The sequence below is a fragment of the Bison bison genome, unplaced genomic scaffold, assembly GCF_000754665.1.
Source record: "Bison bison bison isolate TAMUID 2011002044 unplaced genomic scaffold, Bison_UMD1.0 scf7180017864136, whole genome shotgun sequence".
Taxonomy (NCBI): domain Eukaryota; kingdom Metazoa; phylum Chordata; class Mammalia; order Artiodactyla; family Bovidae; genus Bison; species Bison bison.
This window is the reverse complement of record NW_011494708.1, coordinates 3025357-3040368: the sequence shown is the minus strand read 5'-3', so window position 1 is coordinate 3040368 and position 15012 is coordinate 3025357. Positions and strand designations below refer to the sequence as shown.

The window sequence follows — 15012 nt, the reverse complement described above, 5'->3', positions numbered from 1 at the left end:
ACAGTACATACTTGTATTTTCAGAACTCCCTAAAGTATGTTGTTTAATTTCATTATATTCAAAAGATCCCAAGTGAACTCTTCAGCTCCATCACTCAACTTCTGCCATAGCAATACGGTTTTTTACACATATATTACATATGTAATATATTCATCAGGCTTAAGTTTAAAAGTAAAACTTATCTGCCATCCTTTTTTTGGTTCAATTATTTTATTTTACAGGTAAGGAAACAGAGACCTGGAAAGATAAAGTGACTTCCCTCAAGATTAAAGAACTTCTAAAAGGTTAAAAACCTTATTCCATGTAACCTCTTATTTTAAATATCATACGTATAGATACATATAGATATATACAGAGACATACACAGACATGTTTGTGTGTTATTCATCACTTCAAATCCATTAAATGTTTTATGTTTACTATATATTGAGTTTTGAGAATTTCTTGTCACCTTATAATTTACAATCATTTCTCAGAAATTCCTGTCAAAGTGTCTTCATTTCTTAACATGAAATCAGCCTCGAAAAACTGTTTTCTAATGGGATGATTTTTTTTAGATAGCTTTAAAAAAAAACCAGAAAAGCAAAGATCTCTACTTTTAACAATCCAGATAAATGTCCCAGACTAAGTAGAAACAAGAGATCATAGCATGTTCCAGGTGGAAGGGAAGTGAGATGATCCAGCTCAGATATGGTAAATACAGGACCTGAATCTACCACTCTCTGACCCTGACCCTGTGGCAGACATGACTAATCAATCTCACTACTTTCTGCCACTGAGTATGGTATTCTCAACAAATTCTCCAGGAAGTCACTGACAATTCATCAGGCTTACGTCTAAAAGTAAAACTTATCTACCATCCCTTTTCTGGTTCAATTATTTTATTTTACAGGTAAGGAAACAGAGACCTGGAAAGATAAAGTAACTTCCCTCAAGATTAAATAGCTTCTAAAAGGCAGTGCTAGGACTCAAACTTCTGACTCTAAATCAGAATTTCTTTTCATTACCAAATCCTTCCTTTCTAGGTCTTAGATAACTATTTATTCTGTATTCATCAAGTACTTTATCACTGAAGATTCTACATGATTTATATTTTATGAAGATTTGCAGCATTTCTGCCTTCCTCTAACCTAAAAAGTATTTCTGAAAAAAGAGATTTTGTGTGTGTGTGTGTGTGTTTTTTTTTTTTTTACTGTATTGTGGTTTGGGGGCATATAATTATCTCAGACCAAGTCAGAAAGAAAGCCTAATCAAGGTCTATGGGAAAAGATCTGTGAAGGAGTAGAGGAAACTTGAAAATTTTTCAATTGATGAAGGCAGTTTAATATAAAAGGGAAAAAATTACCACAAAATGAAGCTAAAGTAACAATAGAAAAAAAAGAAAGAATGCAAAAGGTTTGGAAAGGATAATAATAAGTCTAGAGAAAGTCTCAAAACAAAAACAAAAACCAGAAAAACCATCAAAGGTGAAGTACAATAAACGAGGTTTACATTCGCCCCAGGAGATCTGGCAAAATCTTCTCCCAGTGAGCATGTAATGGGGCAGTAGTTCTTATCTTTAGTAGGAATCACAAAAAAATGAAGATTTGTTTTGTTTTATAGTTTTATTCTAATTCTTCTCAAAAGTTGGCTTTCTCTCTAATTGAAAACACTGCTTTCACCCTGTCTGATATACATGATCTAATTAGAACCTTTTCCCCCAATGCACTGAGTTATATAACTACTTTCAGTAAACTTGGACCTTGGAACTAGTTCTCAAAACTAAAACTCCAACATTTGTAACAGTTCTTTGGTAGTAACACAGCCTGTCTAAACAAACAATAACTGGTTAATCCACATTAATTGCTGGCATCTGCCTTATCCTGGATCTGCCTTCTTCTGCCTCCTCACCATTTCAAACTCTTGCCCACAGTGAAAAAATGGAAATAAGTTTGAGCAAACTCGAGGAGATAGCAAAGGACACGGAAGCCTGGCACGCTGCAATCTATGGGGTTGCAAAAAGTCAGATATGACCTAGTGACTGAACAACAACAAAATGTGGATGAAAGTTTTCTGAGGAATGATGTGTTTCACAATTTTAATGTCTCAGATGCTGTACAAACGAGACCTGAAGAAAAGTTTTACCCTGACTCTGGGACCATCTGAATGATGACAGTATCAAGATGGTTTCAACAATGCTGATAGCAATGACCTTTATTCTACGTTTGCTGTGGGTCAGGGACAAGGCTAAGCTTTTTAAGATATTATCTCAAGTAATTCTTAAAACCTTATGAGCCAGATATATTGTTACCATGCTCATTTAACAAAATAAGTTTCAGAGAGTTAGATAAAATGTGTAGGCCTAGTTATTAAGTGCCAGAACTAGGATTAAAACCTAGTTCCTTTTCAACTCCAGAGTTCATTCTCTTTTTCATTCAATTACTCACTCAATGTGTATAGGGCACCTACTATGTGCCAAACATTATACTGTATGATTATTCACTGTCAAAGGCAGCAGGTGTACCTGGAAGCCAGAAATGGCTTGCTCAGTTAACATCTCTAGGATATGTCAGCTATCTCTGCATTGCAAGTGTCCATATTACAGTAGAAGCATCCTTCAGATAAGCAACAGAAAACTGGATGCCCTAAAAAGGAAAGTAAACCAGCTTTGAGAAGAATTATGATACAGATTTTGCCTAAAGCAGAGCTCAAGAAATCAAGGTTAAAATGACTTGTGCTACACAGTTTTGGAAAGGAATCTGTTAATGTGGTTCAACAGCCATGAAAATGTCCATTAAACTTGACAATGTAACTTTTGTAACTCTATTTCAGTTTTAGAAATTTATTTTAAGGGAGTTATGTATAATATTAAAAAATTCTATGAATAAAAGATGTTTAAAGGTGGAAGCAACCTCTTAAGTCTGAAAAAAGAGAGAATAACAATACAGTCTGCTAATGAAATAATAAAGCATAAGATTATATAGCTACATTTTAAAACATACATTTATATAAGGCACCATGAAGGAAACAGAATTCATATTCATCTGCTATGATTACAAATATGTAAAACTATTTTCTGAGAAGACTAGAAGTGAATACAGTTGACCCCTGAACAACACAAGTTTGAACTGTGTGGGTCTACTTATTCATGGATCTTTTTCAATAGTAAATACTATCAAAACAAATTTGGCTGAATCCACAGATGCGGAACCACAGATATGGAGAAAGTTCAAATACAGAGGGCTAATTATAAGTTATACACTGATTTCCAACTGTACCCCTAACCCCCTGGTTATTCAAGGGTCAACTCTACTTCAACAATATATTTGCTGTTTGGAGTAGAATTACAGGTAGGATCTGTGCCCTCATTTTTAGTAACACTGTTTCTCACATTATTTCTAAATAATTTTCATAATAGTATACATCTTCAGGACGTACAAAGATTAGAGCCAAGTGCTACAGGAATTATACCTACTATCTTGTAATGCTATGCTATGCTATGCTAAGTCACTTCAGTCGTGTCCGACTTTGTGTGACCCCAGAGATGGCAGCCCACCAGGCTCCCCCATCCCTGGGATTCTCCAGGCAAGAATACTGGAGTGGGTTGCCATTTCCTCCTCCAATGCATGAAAGTGAAAAGAGAAAGTGAAGTCGCTCAGTTGTGTCCGACTCCTAGCGATCCCATGGACTGCAGCCCACCAGGCTCCTCCATCCATGGGATTTTCCAGGCAAGTGTACTGGACTGGGGTGCCATTGCCTTCTCTGATTATCTTGTAATAGCATATAATATAATATAATCTGCATATAATATAATGTATATTATATAATAAATTATATAATATAATACAATCACTAGGCTGTACACCTGAAAGTAACACAGTATGGTAAATGAACTATGCTTCAATTAATAAAAGAAAAGAATCAACTGCTGGCTTGGAATGACTAGTGAAGACTTTTACAGTTTGGGGGCTGAAAAACCTTGATCAGAGACTAGTCAACTGCTCAGAAAACTCAAACAGAAAAATGTCATTACAGAAGAAGAAACAGTGCCCACTTGCTGACCACACACTGTGATGGCAACAACAGGGTTAAACTCAGAACTCAAGGAAATGAATCCAGGAGAGTGGACACTAAAGCAGATGAGCTGAACGGCAGGGACGTGACGGAGAAGGTCTGGTCAGTGCCCTGAATCAGCACACTCACACCTCAGCATCTTCACTTCTCTGAAACACTAGTTGTTTCAACACGACTTTGGGCAAACCCCTCCTTGGAGCTCCTGGCATCCTCTGGACAACAAAGTAAAGTGTACAAGGCATTCCACCCACCAGAAAAAGTGATTTACTTCTCTACCACCTCTGAATGGAGAAATCCCATGTTCATAATGATGATCCTGGGGTGCTGCCCACTCTCCTGGTGATGTGAAACATTAGATCATTTAGTTTAAAACCTGGCTGAGTTCAGAATTACCTGGGAAGCTTGGTAAAATATTTTTTCTTACAGCTTTACCCTCTGATTTTGATTTAGTAGGCTTATTTTGGTACCTAAAAATCTATATTTTTAATAGGCACCCTAGAGATTACAGACACCAGGAACCACTGCACTAAGTTACATACGATAGAGTTTTAGTGTCTCATATAGCTTATAGTGTTTGCATTTACTAAAACTGATGGATAGTCCTACCAGAATATTTATTTAAGCAGAATATCTACTTCCCAACCATGCCAGAAAACAGAATATTTACTATACCTGGTAATCCAACATGCAGAAGCTTGGGAAAAACTGACAAATTCGGGATTCAAAAAAATAGGGGAAAATCCAGAATATGGGTAGTTCTTTCTGACTGTTATCTAATGGATCACAAAAAAAAAAAAAAACAGAAAAGAAAAAACTGATATCAGAGAAAACATAAAGAAGAGAGTTGTTACTGAAAAAAATATGGTATTGGGAGAAACTGTAATCCTTCAATACATTTAAATCATACAAAAGGAGAGACTATTTACTGGAGTACCATTTACAACTTGACTTTTCCCCAAAATCAATGGAAACATTCTCGTCTATTTAACCACAGCTACACGGGGTATGTATATAAAAGTTAACTTTATATGCATATCACTGTGGTCTAGGTAAAGGCAAAGATATTACCTAAAAAGTGAGAAATAAAAAATGAGTTTCACTATGAAGCACAAAGGTGGTTGTGACACAGTGGAAGGATTCCTAGACCAGAAGGCAGAAGGCCTTAGATTTGAATCCTTATCTCTGCCATAACTCACTATGCCAGCTTTCAGGGTGGATACATCTTTTCTGAATCATGGGAGATTCTTATGAACAATTCCATCAAAATTAATTTTTATGAGAGACAGTGGACATAGCTATTATTTACAGAACACCTCATACAGGCTGAGCACAATGCTAGGAACTTTTTTACATGTTATCTCTTTACCAACACCTGGCGTCAGATATTAATATAGTAATCTCATATCATAGATGGGGAAACCGAAGCTGCAAAATTTAAGCACTTTGTTCAAATTTATGCAGCTAATAAGCAGTAGAACCAAATTCAAGCCCACAGGGTTCTTTACTGCTTCCCCAACAACAATGACTTGTCCACTCTGAAAAGTAGACCTCAGAACCAAAAATAAGTAGGATACTTAGCACTATGAGTCACTTTTCAGATTTCATTTGCATCCTATCCCCAAAGCACACTATTTATATAGCACAATTAATGGAGAGGCTTGATCACTTAATTCCTGACACTCTTATATATATCAATTTGCAGGCTGGAAACTGAAAAATGATTGAACTGACTAATTAGGCAATTATATAAAACACTTTGAAGTCCTAAGCCACTTTAAGCTGAATATCCCCCAGTCATTAAACCATTTCTAGAGTCAGGTGTCCATGCGTGACTGCTAGGCTACTTGATGGCCAGCCTTCCCCAACAAATCTGTGCATAGTTCAGAGCTTTGGCCCAGAGGCTAGGTGCCCTTCTGGAGTTGTGGGTAAGGCTTCTGGAAGATGAAATATAAGGTCCATGAGGGCAGAGGTGAGTGTCCATTTACCACTCCATTTCCAGTACCTAAACAGTATCTGGAACATAGTGCCCATTTAGTAAATAGTAAATAAGTGACAAGAGTTCACTGATATTCTGTTAAATGTTCACGGATAATGCCTCCTTATGCCCACCAAAATCAAACATTTTACTTATGAGCCATTTTTCAAACACATAATTAGAATAAAACTAAGTGTATCATGATGAAGTCATCATCAAATAAGCCTATTTTTCAACAAAGAAGAGAACTCAAGGCATGTGTATTTTTTCAGTGCTCTGATTCACTAAGGTCTGCTAATATGTGATAGGAAGTAGACGCATATACATGTTTATTTTGCAGTAAATAATAAATCACACACCTTGGCTGTGACCTTCTTTCCACATAGCAATTAACTTCTTGAATGTAACAGCCAGAGGTTCAACCAAGCCACCAAATGGAGGATCTGTCACCATGATGACTCCTTCACCTTTATCTTCCTGTAAAAATGTCTTGCACACTTCAAGGGCAGCCTGGAACAAACAGAAACTCATTTCTAAATCAGGACTAGAGTCAGGTACTTCGCCCTACTTCAAGGAGAATGCACTGGCTCAGTCTCTCTCTTCATCCTGAACTTCACCCACCCTATCACCCCAGAGTCCCTCAGTGACATCCTGAAGCCTCTCTCATTTGGCCTCGTAAGATTTTATCTTCAGGTTCCTTGATAAGTGGGTTTATAAAATTGCAAATTCAAATACCATCACTATCAGAGGACTACACATTTCAAATAGTTATATTAAAAAACTAAACTTAGTAACCTAAAAGAGAGAAACTCACTATCCATGAAGACTATCTAAAATGCTAAATTCAATTCAACAAACAGAAACTGTACAACAAACAACAAACAGGGACTGTACTAAACACTGGAGACACAAAGATGAATAAGACATATTTTTCCTATCTGGTTTGTTCACCACCATAATTTCAATTTAATGAGCCCCAAATCACCAGTTAAACACGCATGTATTTTTGAGTGCCAGGTAAATGGCAGGCATATTTGAAAAATGAAAAGTAAATAAATGCAAGTTCACAAATAACAAAGCTTATCCAGGCCATGAAACTGTGTTACTAACATATTTTCCCAACAAACTAACTAAAGTGTTTTTAGTAATTGCCAACATCCACTGGATCATCAAAAAAGCAAGAGAGTTTCACAAAAACATCTACTTCTGCTTTATTGACTATGCCAAAGCCTTTGACTGTGTGGATCAAAACAAACTGGAAAATTCTTCAAGAGATGGGAATACCAGACCACCTGACCTGCCTCCTGAGAAATCTGCATGCAGATCAGGAAGCAACAGTTAGAACTGGACATGGAACAACAGACTGGTCCCAAATGAGGAAAGGAGTACGTCAAGGCTGTATATTGTCACCTTGCTTATTTAACTTATATGCAGAGTATATCATGAGAAATGCTGGGCTGGATGAAGCACAAGCTGGAATCAAGATTGCCGGGAGAAATATCAATAACCTCAGATATGCAGATGACACCACCCTTATGGTAGAAAGTGAAGGAGAACTAAAGAGCCTCTTGATGAAAGTGAAAGAGGAGAGTGAAAAAGTTGGCTTAAAGCTCAACACTCAGAAAACTAAGATCATGGCATCTGGTCCCATCACTTCACGGCAAATAGATGGGCAAACAATGGAAACAGCGACAGACTTCATTTTGGGGGGGGCTCCAAAATCACTGCAGATGGTGACTGCAGCCATGAAATTAAAAGACGCTTACTCCTTGGAAGAAAAGTTATGACCAACCTAGACAGCATTTTAAAAAGCAGAGATATTACTTTGCCAACAAAGGTCCATCTAGTCAAGGCTATGGTTTTTCCAGTAGTCATGTATGGATATAAGAGTTGTACTATAAAGAAAAGCTGAGAGCCAAAGAATTGATGCTTTTGAACTGTGGTGTTGGAGAAGACTCTTGAGAGTCCCTTGGACAACAAGGAGATTAAGCAGTCCACTTTAAAGGAAATCAGTCCTGAATATTCACTGGAAGGACTGATGCTGAAGCTGCCGCTCCAATACTTTGGCCACCTGATGCGGAGAACTGACTCATCTGAAGGGACCCTGATACTGAGAAAGATTGAAGGCAGGAGGAGAAGGGGACGACAGAAGATGAGATGATTGAATGGCATCACTGATGCAATGGACATGAGTTTGAGTAGACTCCAGTGATGGACAGGGAGGTCTGGTGTGCTGCAGTCCTTGGAGTTGCAAAGAGTCAGACACGAATGAGTGACTAAACTGAACTGAACCAGTAACTGCAAAGTTAACATTAAAAACTGTCCAGTATATTTATCCCTTTTTTGCTTCTGGAAAGATCAACAAGAGACAGACCTATAATACTAGCTCCAGTCTACTGACTTTGTAGTAGCTTTCAAGTACTCATCTATAAAACCAAATCAACACTTTTAGTATACAAAACAGTAGATTTTAAAGTTTAATGGCATTTAAACTTTAATAAACCTATATGTACTTTTGTTCTACTATTAAATCAACTTAGAAGACCCAATTGAAGAAAGGAAAAATCACAACACCCTAATCTCTTTTCTCTAAGAAAGTATTAACTTCCTCCTGGAAGTCCTACAGCAAAGGATGGTGTCAAGAAGGTTAATCATTTTTCAAGTGCTGCCTGGCATTTCCTTAACCTGCCTACATGATCAAGGACTAAAATTACAGATGATGTTATTGAAAAACCTTCAAATCCCTAAGAGTTTTAAGTAGGAAAAAAAAAGTAAACAAAGCCTGAACACTTAACCAAATTTTTAGAAAACATTAAAGAGTATCTTTCCAGGTAAGAATCAATGGTGGGGTGTACTGTTCTGAGTGGCTGAAGGTCCTAAGGTTGATCACCTTAGGAAACAGGGCGGGAAATAAGATGCTTGCATATGCCACCATAGCTGACAATAACTTAACTCTTTTCTTCATCTCAGTGGCTGGCATTTATTTTTTCTTTTTAATTTTTTAACTTTACAATATTGTATTGGTTTTGCCATATATCAACATGAATCCGCCACAGGTATACATGTGTTCCCCATCCTGAACCCTCCACCCTCCTCCCTCCCTGTACCATCCCTCTGGGTTGACCCAGTGTACCAGCCCCAAGCATCCAGTATCGTGCATCGAACCTGGACTGGCGACTTATGGCTGGCATTTTAAATAGGCACCCTCTGTATACACTTTAACCAACTTAACCATTAAGGTGTATGACATTTTTTATTTTTCGAGAGACTATATTGTTATGAAAAAAATCTTGTACAGTAAACTTCTGCTTTTTAATCCAGTCAACTGTGGAGAGCTGTGCAGTGGCAGAGGCTTAGATCCTCAAAGGTATTTGGTGCCTCAAAGGCTTATATGACTTCACAGACAGGCACCTGGTAGACACTTAAATACTTTAGTGATTATTACATGGTAATCTCTACTGAAAACCTTGACTCCCAGTAGGTAGAAAAGGGGCAGACAATAAAATCATTAAACAATAGTTTTCTACAGATCATTCTCTACAACCGCAGTGCTATTTAGAGGCTGCTCCTAAAACACAGAGAAAGGAGAGCCTGAGTTGGATGACTGTTTTCTTTTAGGAAAGAAAACATGGAGCTCAGTCTTTACAGCTTATTCCAACGGTTATTCTAGAAACTTGCAATGTAATTCTATAAACTCTCAATAAAACTTACACAGAATTTCCTAGAGAAATGCTAATTATGTGTTACTTTCTTGAAATATACAAAATTGCTGGCCAACTGTTAGATATTTAAATATAATTTTACTCGTCTTTATGGTTCAAAATAAAAAGCAAAGTCATGGTCTAGTATTAAGAACAAATGAATACCTGACCACTACCATCAAGCAGTAACAGAAGCTCAGTTACTCCCTCATCTGTGTCACTAACACTGACAGCACCCCCGAGCTCAAGGCCCCACAATTCCAAGAGGCCACCCTGGACACTTGCATGTCAATGTTCTGCCAGCCCCACAAACTCAACATTTCCAAATGTCACTTACAAACTTCCCACTCTGCATTTTGAAGAGTGAAAGATGAACCCAGGTCATGGCCCCATGGTATCTTTGATCTCTTCCCCAACACAGGTATCACCAAGTCATCTTTTTTTTCCAAATGAGGTATAATTGCCATGTGTACACATAGTAATTACATCAAGTCTGCTGGTTTCCATCAGTGAAATGTCTTCAGAATCCACTTCTTTCCTCTCCTTTTCTTACTGTCACTGTCTGAGGTGAAAAGCCCCTCTTCATCTACTGTCAAGTGATTTTTCAATTTCTTGTTCTCCTTAAAGCTCATCTAATCAGTCCTCAAATTCTGCTGATTATCAACCACATAAGCCCTTCAGGAAACAGTGAAATACATCTAATTGTAACTGCTATTTACTTCAATACTTGGTTTTCATAGCTTTCACTGCTGAAGAATGTGTATCCCAATGCTAAATTGATTCTGATGGAAGGAGTACTTCATTGGCTATACCTACTAAATCAGGAGACTCACTTTTCAATCCCAACCAACAATTTAGAATCTACTTTCATTTCCTAAATGCATAGGTCTTTTGGTCTTCTTGATTTTCAGTCTGTCAGTTAATATCTTAAAGCACAATATATACTTAAGCATAGTTCACCATTTAAAAAATATAAATATATATGCATATATGTATGGACATGGGCTTCTCTTATTGCTCAGCTAATAAAGAATACACCTGCAATGGCAGGAGACGTCCGGTTCAATCCTGGGTTGGGAAGATCCCCTAGAGAAGGGATAGGCTACCCACTCCAGCCAGTATTCTTGGGCTTCCCTGGTGGCTCAGACAGTAAAGAATCTGCCTACAATGTGGGAGACCTGGGTTTGATCCCTGGATTGGGAAGATCCTCTGCAGAAGGGCATGACAAGCCATTCCAGTATTCTTGCCTGGAGAACCCCCATGGACTGAGGAGCCTGGAGAGCTGCAGTCCATGGGGTCACAAAGAGTGCGACACGACTGAGCAACTAAGCACAGCACAGCACAGCACATGTGTGGATATGCTTCAGGTAGTGTTGATAATTTAAAATATTTTAGGCCAGCCTTCTGTCAGGTATGATTACTTGTTGGTTACAGATTTTATTTTGTAATGGGACTAACAAAGAGTTCAAAACAAGATTAGAAATATCAGTTCTTGCTATGTTGTTTATTCACAAGGACATTATTAACATCATACTGAAAGAAGGTTTTTTTTTAAGCCACTCTCCTTTTTTTAAGGCTAATTTTTAAGAGCAGTTTTAAGTTTACAGTGAAACTGAGAGGAAGGTTCAAAGATATCCTACATACCCCCTGCTCCTACCCCTCCCCTAGTCCAATATCCCCCACCAGAGTGGGACATCTGTTAAAAGTGATGAACCTAAACTGACACATCATTATCACCTAGAGTTCATATATTGGGGTTAACTCTTCTTGACACTGTCTATTTTTTAAGGATTAGTTTAATAAAACCATAAATCCCCTTAACTAGGACATGAAATTTATCAGAGAGGAAGACATCAAACAACTAACCACAGAATTATTTAATTACAGGATCGTAAATCTACAAAGGAGAACCTGACCTTGTCTGAGGGTAGGAGAAGCTGGAGAAAGGAACTTGGAACAGGGTTCTGAAGGATGAGGTGAAATTAACAGGGCAAAGAGGGAGTGGAAGGAAGAGGGAACAGCACGGCAAAAGCCCCTGTGATGGAAAGGCCAGCCCGAGACGAATGTCATATGCCCTGAATACAAACAGCAAAGCAGGAACGGAAAGAAGACAGGCTGGAGGGCGGAAGGGTCAAATCACACAAAGCTACATGGGTCTTGCTGAGAAAGTAGGTCTTTACCCAAGAAGCAGTGAAATGCATGAAAGGTGAATAACATGATCACCCCTAGATGCTCGATAACACTCAGTGAACAAACAAAAGTAAATATCAATAAATAGAGGAACAGTCACCATTTGCTCTTGAGAGACTGTAGAAAAATAATGAAGGAAATACAAGAAAAGAAGAAAGAGATAATGGTCATAACTCTTACCTTTCCATCAAAGAAGTGATGGTTAAACATATTATAATGGCAAAAACTATCTTCCATATAAAACTGTGAATACCTGTAAAATAATTTATTACTGTAGTTACTTGTCTGGTCACAGACATATAGTAAATATAGTAAACTAAATTTTAAAATTATGAAATCACACCTTAAATAAAATCAATTTCATCATCCTTCAGGTTTCTGAAATAAAGAATACTTTCCCCAAACCTCAAGAAGCTAACAATAGTGGATGAATAACAAACTTAGATTATGGTCCCAAGTTTTAACAAGTCAGTGGGAAAACTACAGAAAACTCATATACAAAAAACACACATATTCCTATGGACCAGAAGATTATAAATAAATAATTATGTTCCTGATAGATTATTACGCATTTTAAGCTTGAGTTGGTTTGGCAGTTAAAATATGTCTCTAATATTAAAAGCTAATAACTTTAAGGAAAATACTGAATCAACATTTCTGCTCAATAGCTGTTATTTTCTTCTGTGGCTAACAAAAAAGGTATTTAATACAGTTTTTTTTGTCTACTGTACATTAGCTTAATAAAATATGCTTCTTAATACATAAGAAAAAGAATTTATGTGCATTTCATATTTACTGAATTAGTGCCAGGAAAGAGGATATTTATTTACTGATTGAATCATTTTATTCTTCTAACATAGTACTTGAAAATGCAATCACTAATGAATGGGAACACCAGCTTTGGGTATTAACACATTATAATTTCTACTAATTTACTAGGCAAAATTCATATCACATTTATGGCTTAAACTTGCATTTACTTGATTTCTTACAAAACTGAAATTTCTTTCTTCCTTAATTTTATTTGTACTGCCTATCTCTGTTTTCCCCATTTATGTCTATGGGTCTTAATGTCTTTCTTGCTGACTTCTGAGGGTTTTCTTTGTGTAATATAGAAACCTCTTTCATCTCAATAGGATTCTGAACTTTCATAGTTTTGTCAAAAACGATTCACACAGGACCACACCATCCTTCTACAGAACACATAAGCTAGTGGAAAGACTGAAAAAATCATGGACACATATTTACTTATACAACTTCTTTACCAAATCATGATAGAGGAACTTCTTTGCGTCTACTTCTACTGATAGTTATTTAATACCATCTGCATAATCACCAACCATGTTGAGTATTTAATACAATGGACAAGCCTAGTTTATCCTCTTTCTATTACACCGTGACTAAGAGTACAGCTCGAGAGTCAGGGGCATGGTTTCAAACTCTTAAGTCTCTCAGTTACTAGCTGTATAACTTTAGTAATTTATTTTACCTATCTGAGCCCCAGTTTCTTCATCTGCAAAATGGGAAAATGATTTCTACCCCATAGGACTAGGTAAGAATACATAAGATAATTATGTAAAGTGTTTAATACAATGCCAGCTATAAAGCACATACTGAGATTTCAGGTATCATTATTTTAATAAATACCAGCTATAAAGATTTATGTCTCAATGTCTCTAATATTAAGGAATTAGGTTTATGTCCAACCAAAATTTCTCCTCCTGTAATCTAAACCCATTTCCTCTTATTCTGTGCAGACAGAAGAACATCTGTTCACCATTCTCAATACAATATCCCTCAGTATCATTTAAGATACTGTTAGTATATCTGCTGACATAAATTTAAACTGAAGAAATAAACAGAAGGCTTAAATAACGGAAAATATTTAAACTATACACTGTAACCTAAGGAATACTCCAAAAACTGTGGGACAATGTCAATTACCATTATTTAACAAATGTCTTCCTCTTTAACCAAATCCCAAATAGCTGATAATATATCCATATCAATTATTTAATTTACATATATATTAAGACTAGTATAGCTATAGATCAACCATCATTGAGGTGTTCTTCCTTGTGTGAGCAAGGGAAAAATACAATCCCTTTTTTTTTTTTTGGAAGAACCAAAATATCCTTTAATGGGTGAATAAACTGATATCTCTTTACAATAGAGCATCACTTGGCAATAATAAGAAACAAAATAATAAATGAAGCATAACTCAGTAATAAAAATTCAAACAACTTGGATGGATCATAAGGAAATTACAGTGAGTGAAAAAGTCAATCCCTGGCATACAGGTGGCTGCATGCAGGCCTTCCACAGGCTCTCATGTCTGTTTGGAGAAGGCTACCTTTTTTTTTTTTTTCTTTTCTTTTTAAACTTTATATAATTGTATTAGTTTTGCCAAATATCAAAATGAATCTGCCACAGGTATACATGTGTTCCCCATCCTAGACCCTCCTCCCTCCTCCCTCCCCATACCATCCCTCTGGGTCGTCCCAGTGCACTAGCCCCAAGCATTCAGTATCGTGCATCGAACCTGGACTGGCATCTCATTTCTTACATGATATTTTACGTGTTTCAATGTCATTCTCCCAATCTTCCCACCCTCTCCCTCTCCCACAGAGTCCATAAGACTGTTCTATACATCAGTGTCTCTTTTACTGTCTCATACACCGGGTTATTGTTACCATCTTTCTAAATTCCATATATATGCATTAGTATACTGTATTGATGTTTTTCCTTCTGGCTTACTTCACTCTGTATAATAGGCTCCAGTTTCATCCACCTCATTAGAACTGATTCAAATGTATTCTTTTTAATGGCTGAGTAATACTCCATTGTGTATATGTACCACAGCTTTCTTATCCATTCATCTGCTGATGGACATCTAGGTTGCTTCCATGTCCTGGCTATTATAAACAGTGCTGCGATGAACATTGGGGTACACGTGTCTCTTTCCCTTCTGGTTTCCTCAGTGTGTATGCCCAGCAGTGGGATTGCTGGATCATAAGGCAGTTCTATTTCCAGTTTTTTAAGGAATCTCCACACTGTTCTCCATAGTGGCTGTACTAGTTTGCATTCCCTCCA

At 37.0% G+C, this 15012-nt stretch overlaps 1 protein-coding gene across 1 annotated transcript in view; it reads right to left on the bottom strand.

Annotated features, from left to right (window-relative positions):
* ZCCHC4 (zinc finger, CCHC domain containing 4) overlaps positions 1-15012 on the bottom strand; it is a 50724-nt gene that overhangs the window by 12456 nt on the left and 23256 nt on the right. Inside the window, exons 6-8 of the mRNA XM_010839921.1 lie at positions 12100-12172; positions 6388-6538; positions 4726-4826 (exon numbers count right to left, since the gene is read on the bottom strand). Of these exons, the coding sequence (XP_010838223.1) occupies positions 4726-4826; positions 6388-6538; positions 12100-12172 (325 nt within the window). The remainder of the gene's footprint in view (positions 1-4725; positions 4827-6387; positions 6539-12099; positions 12173-15012) is intronic.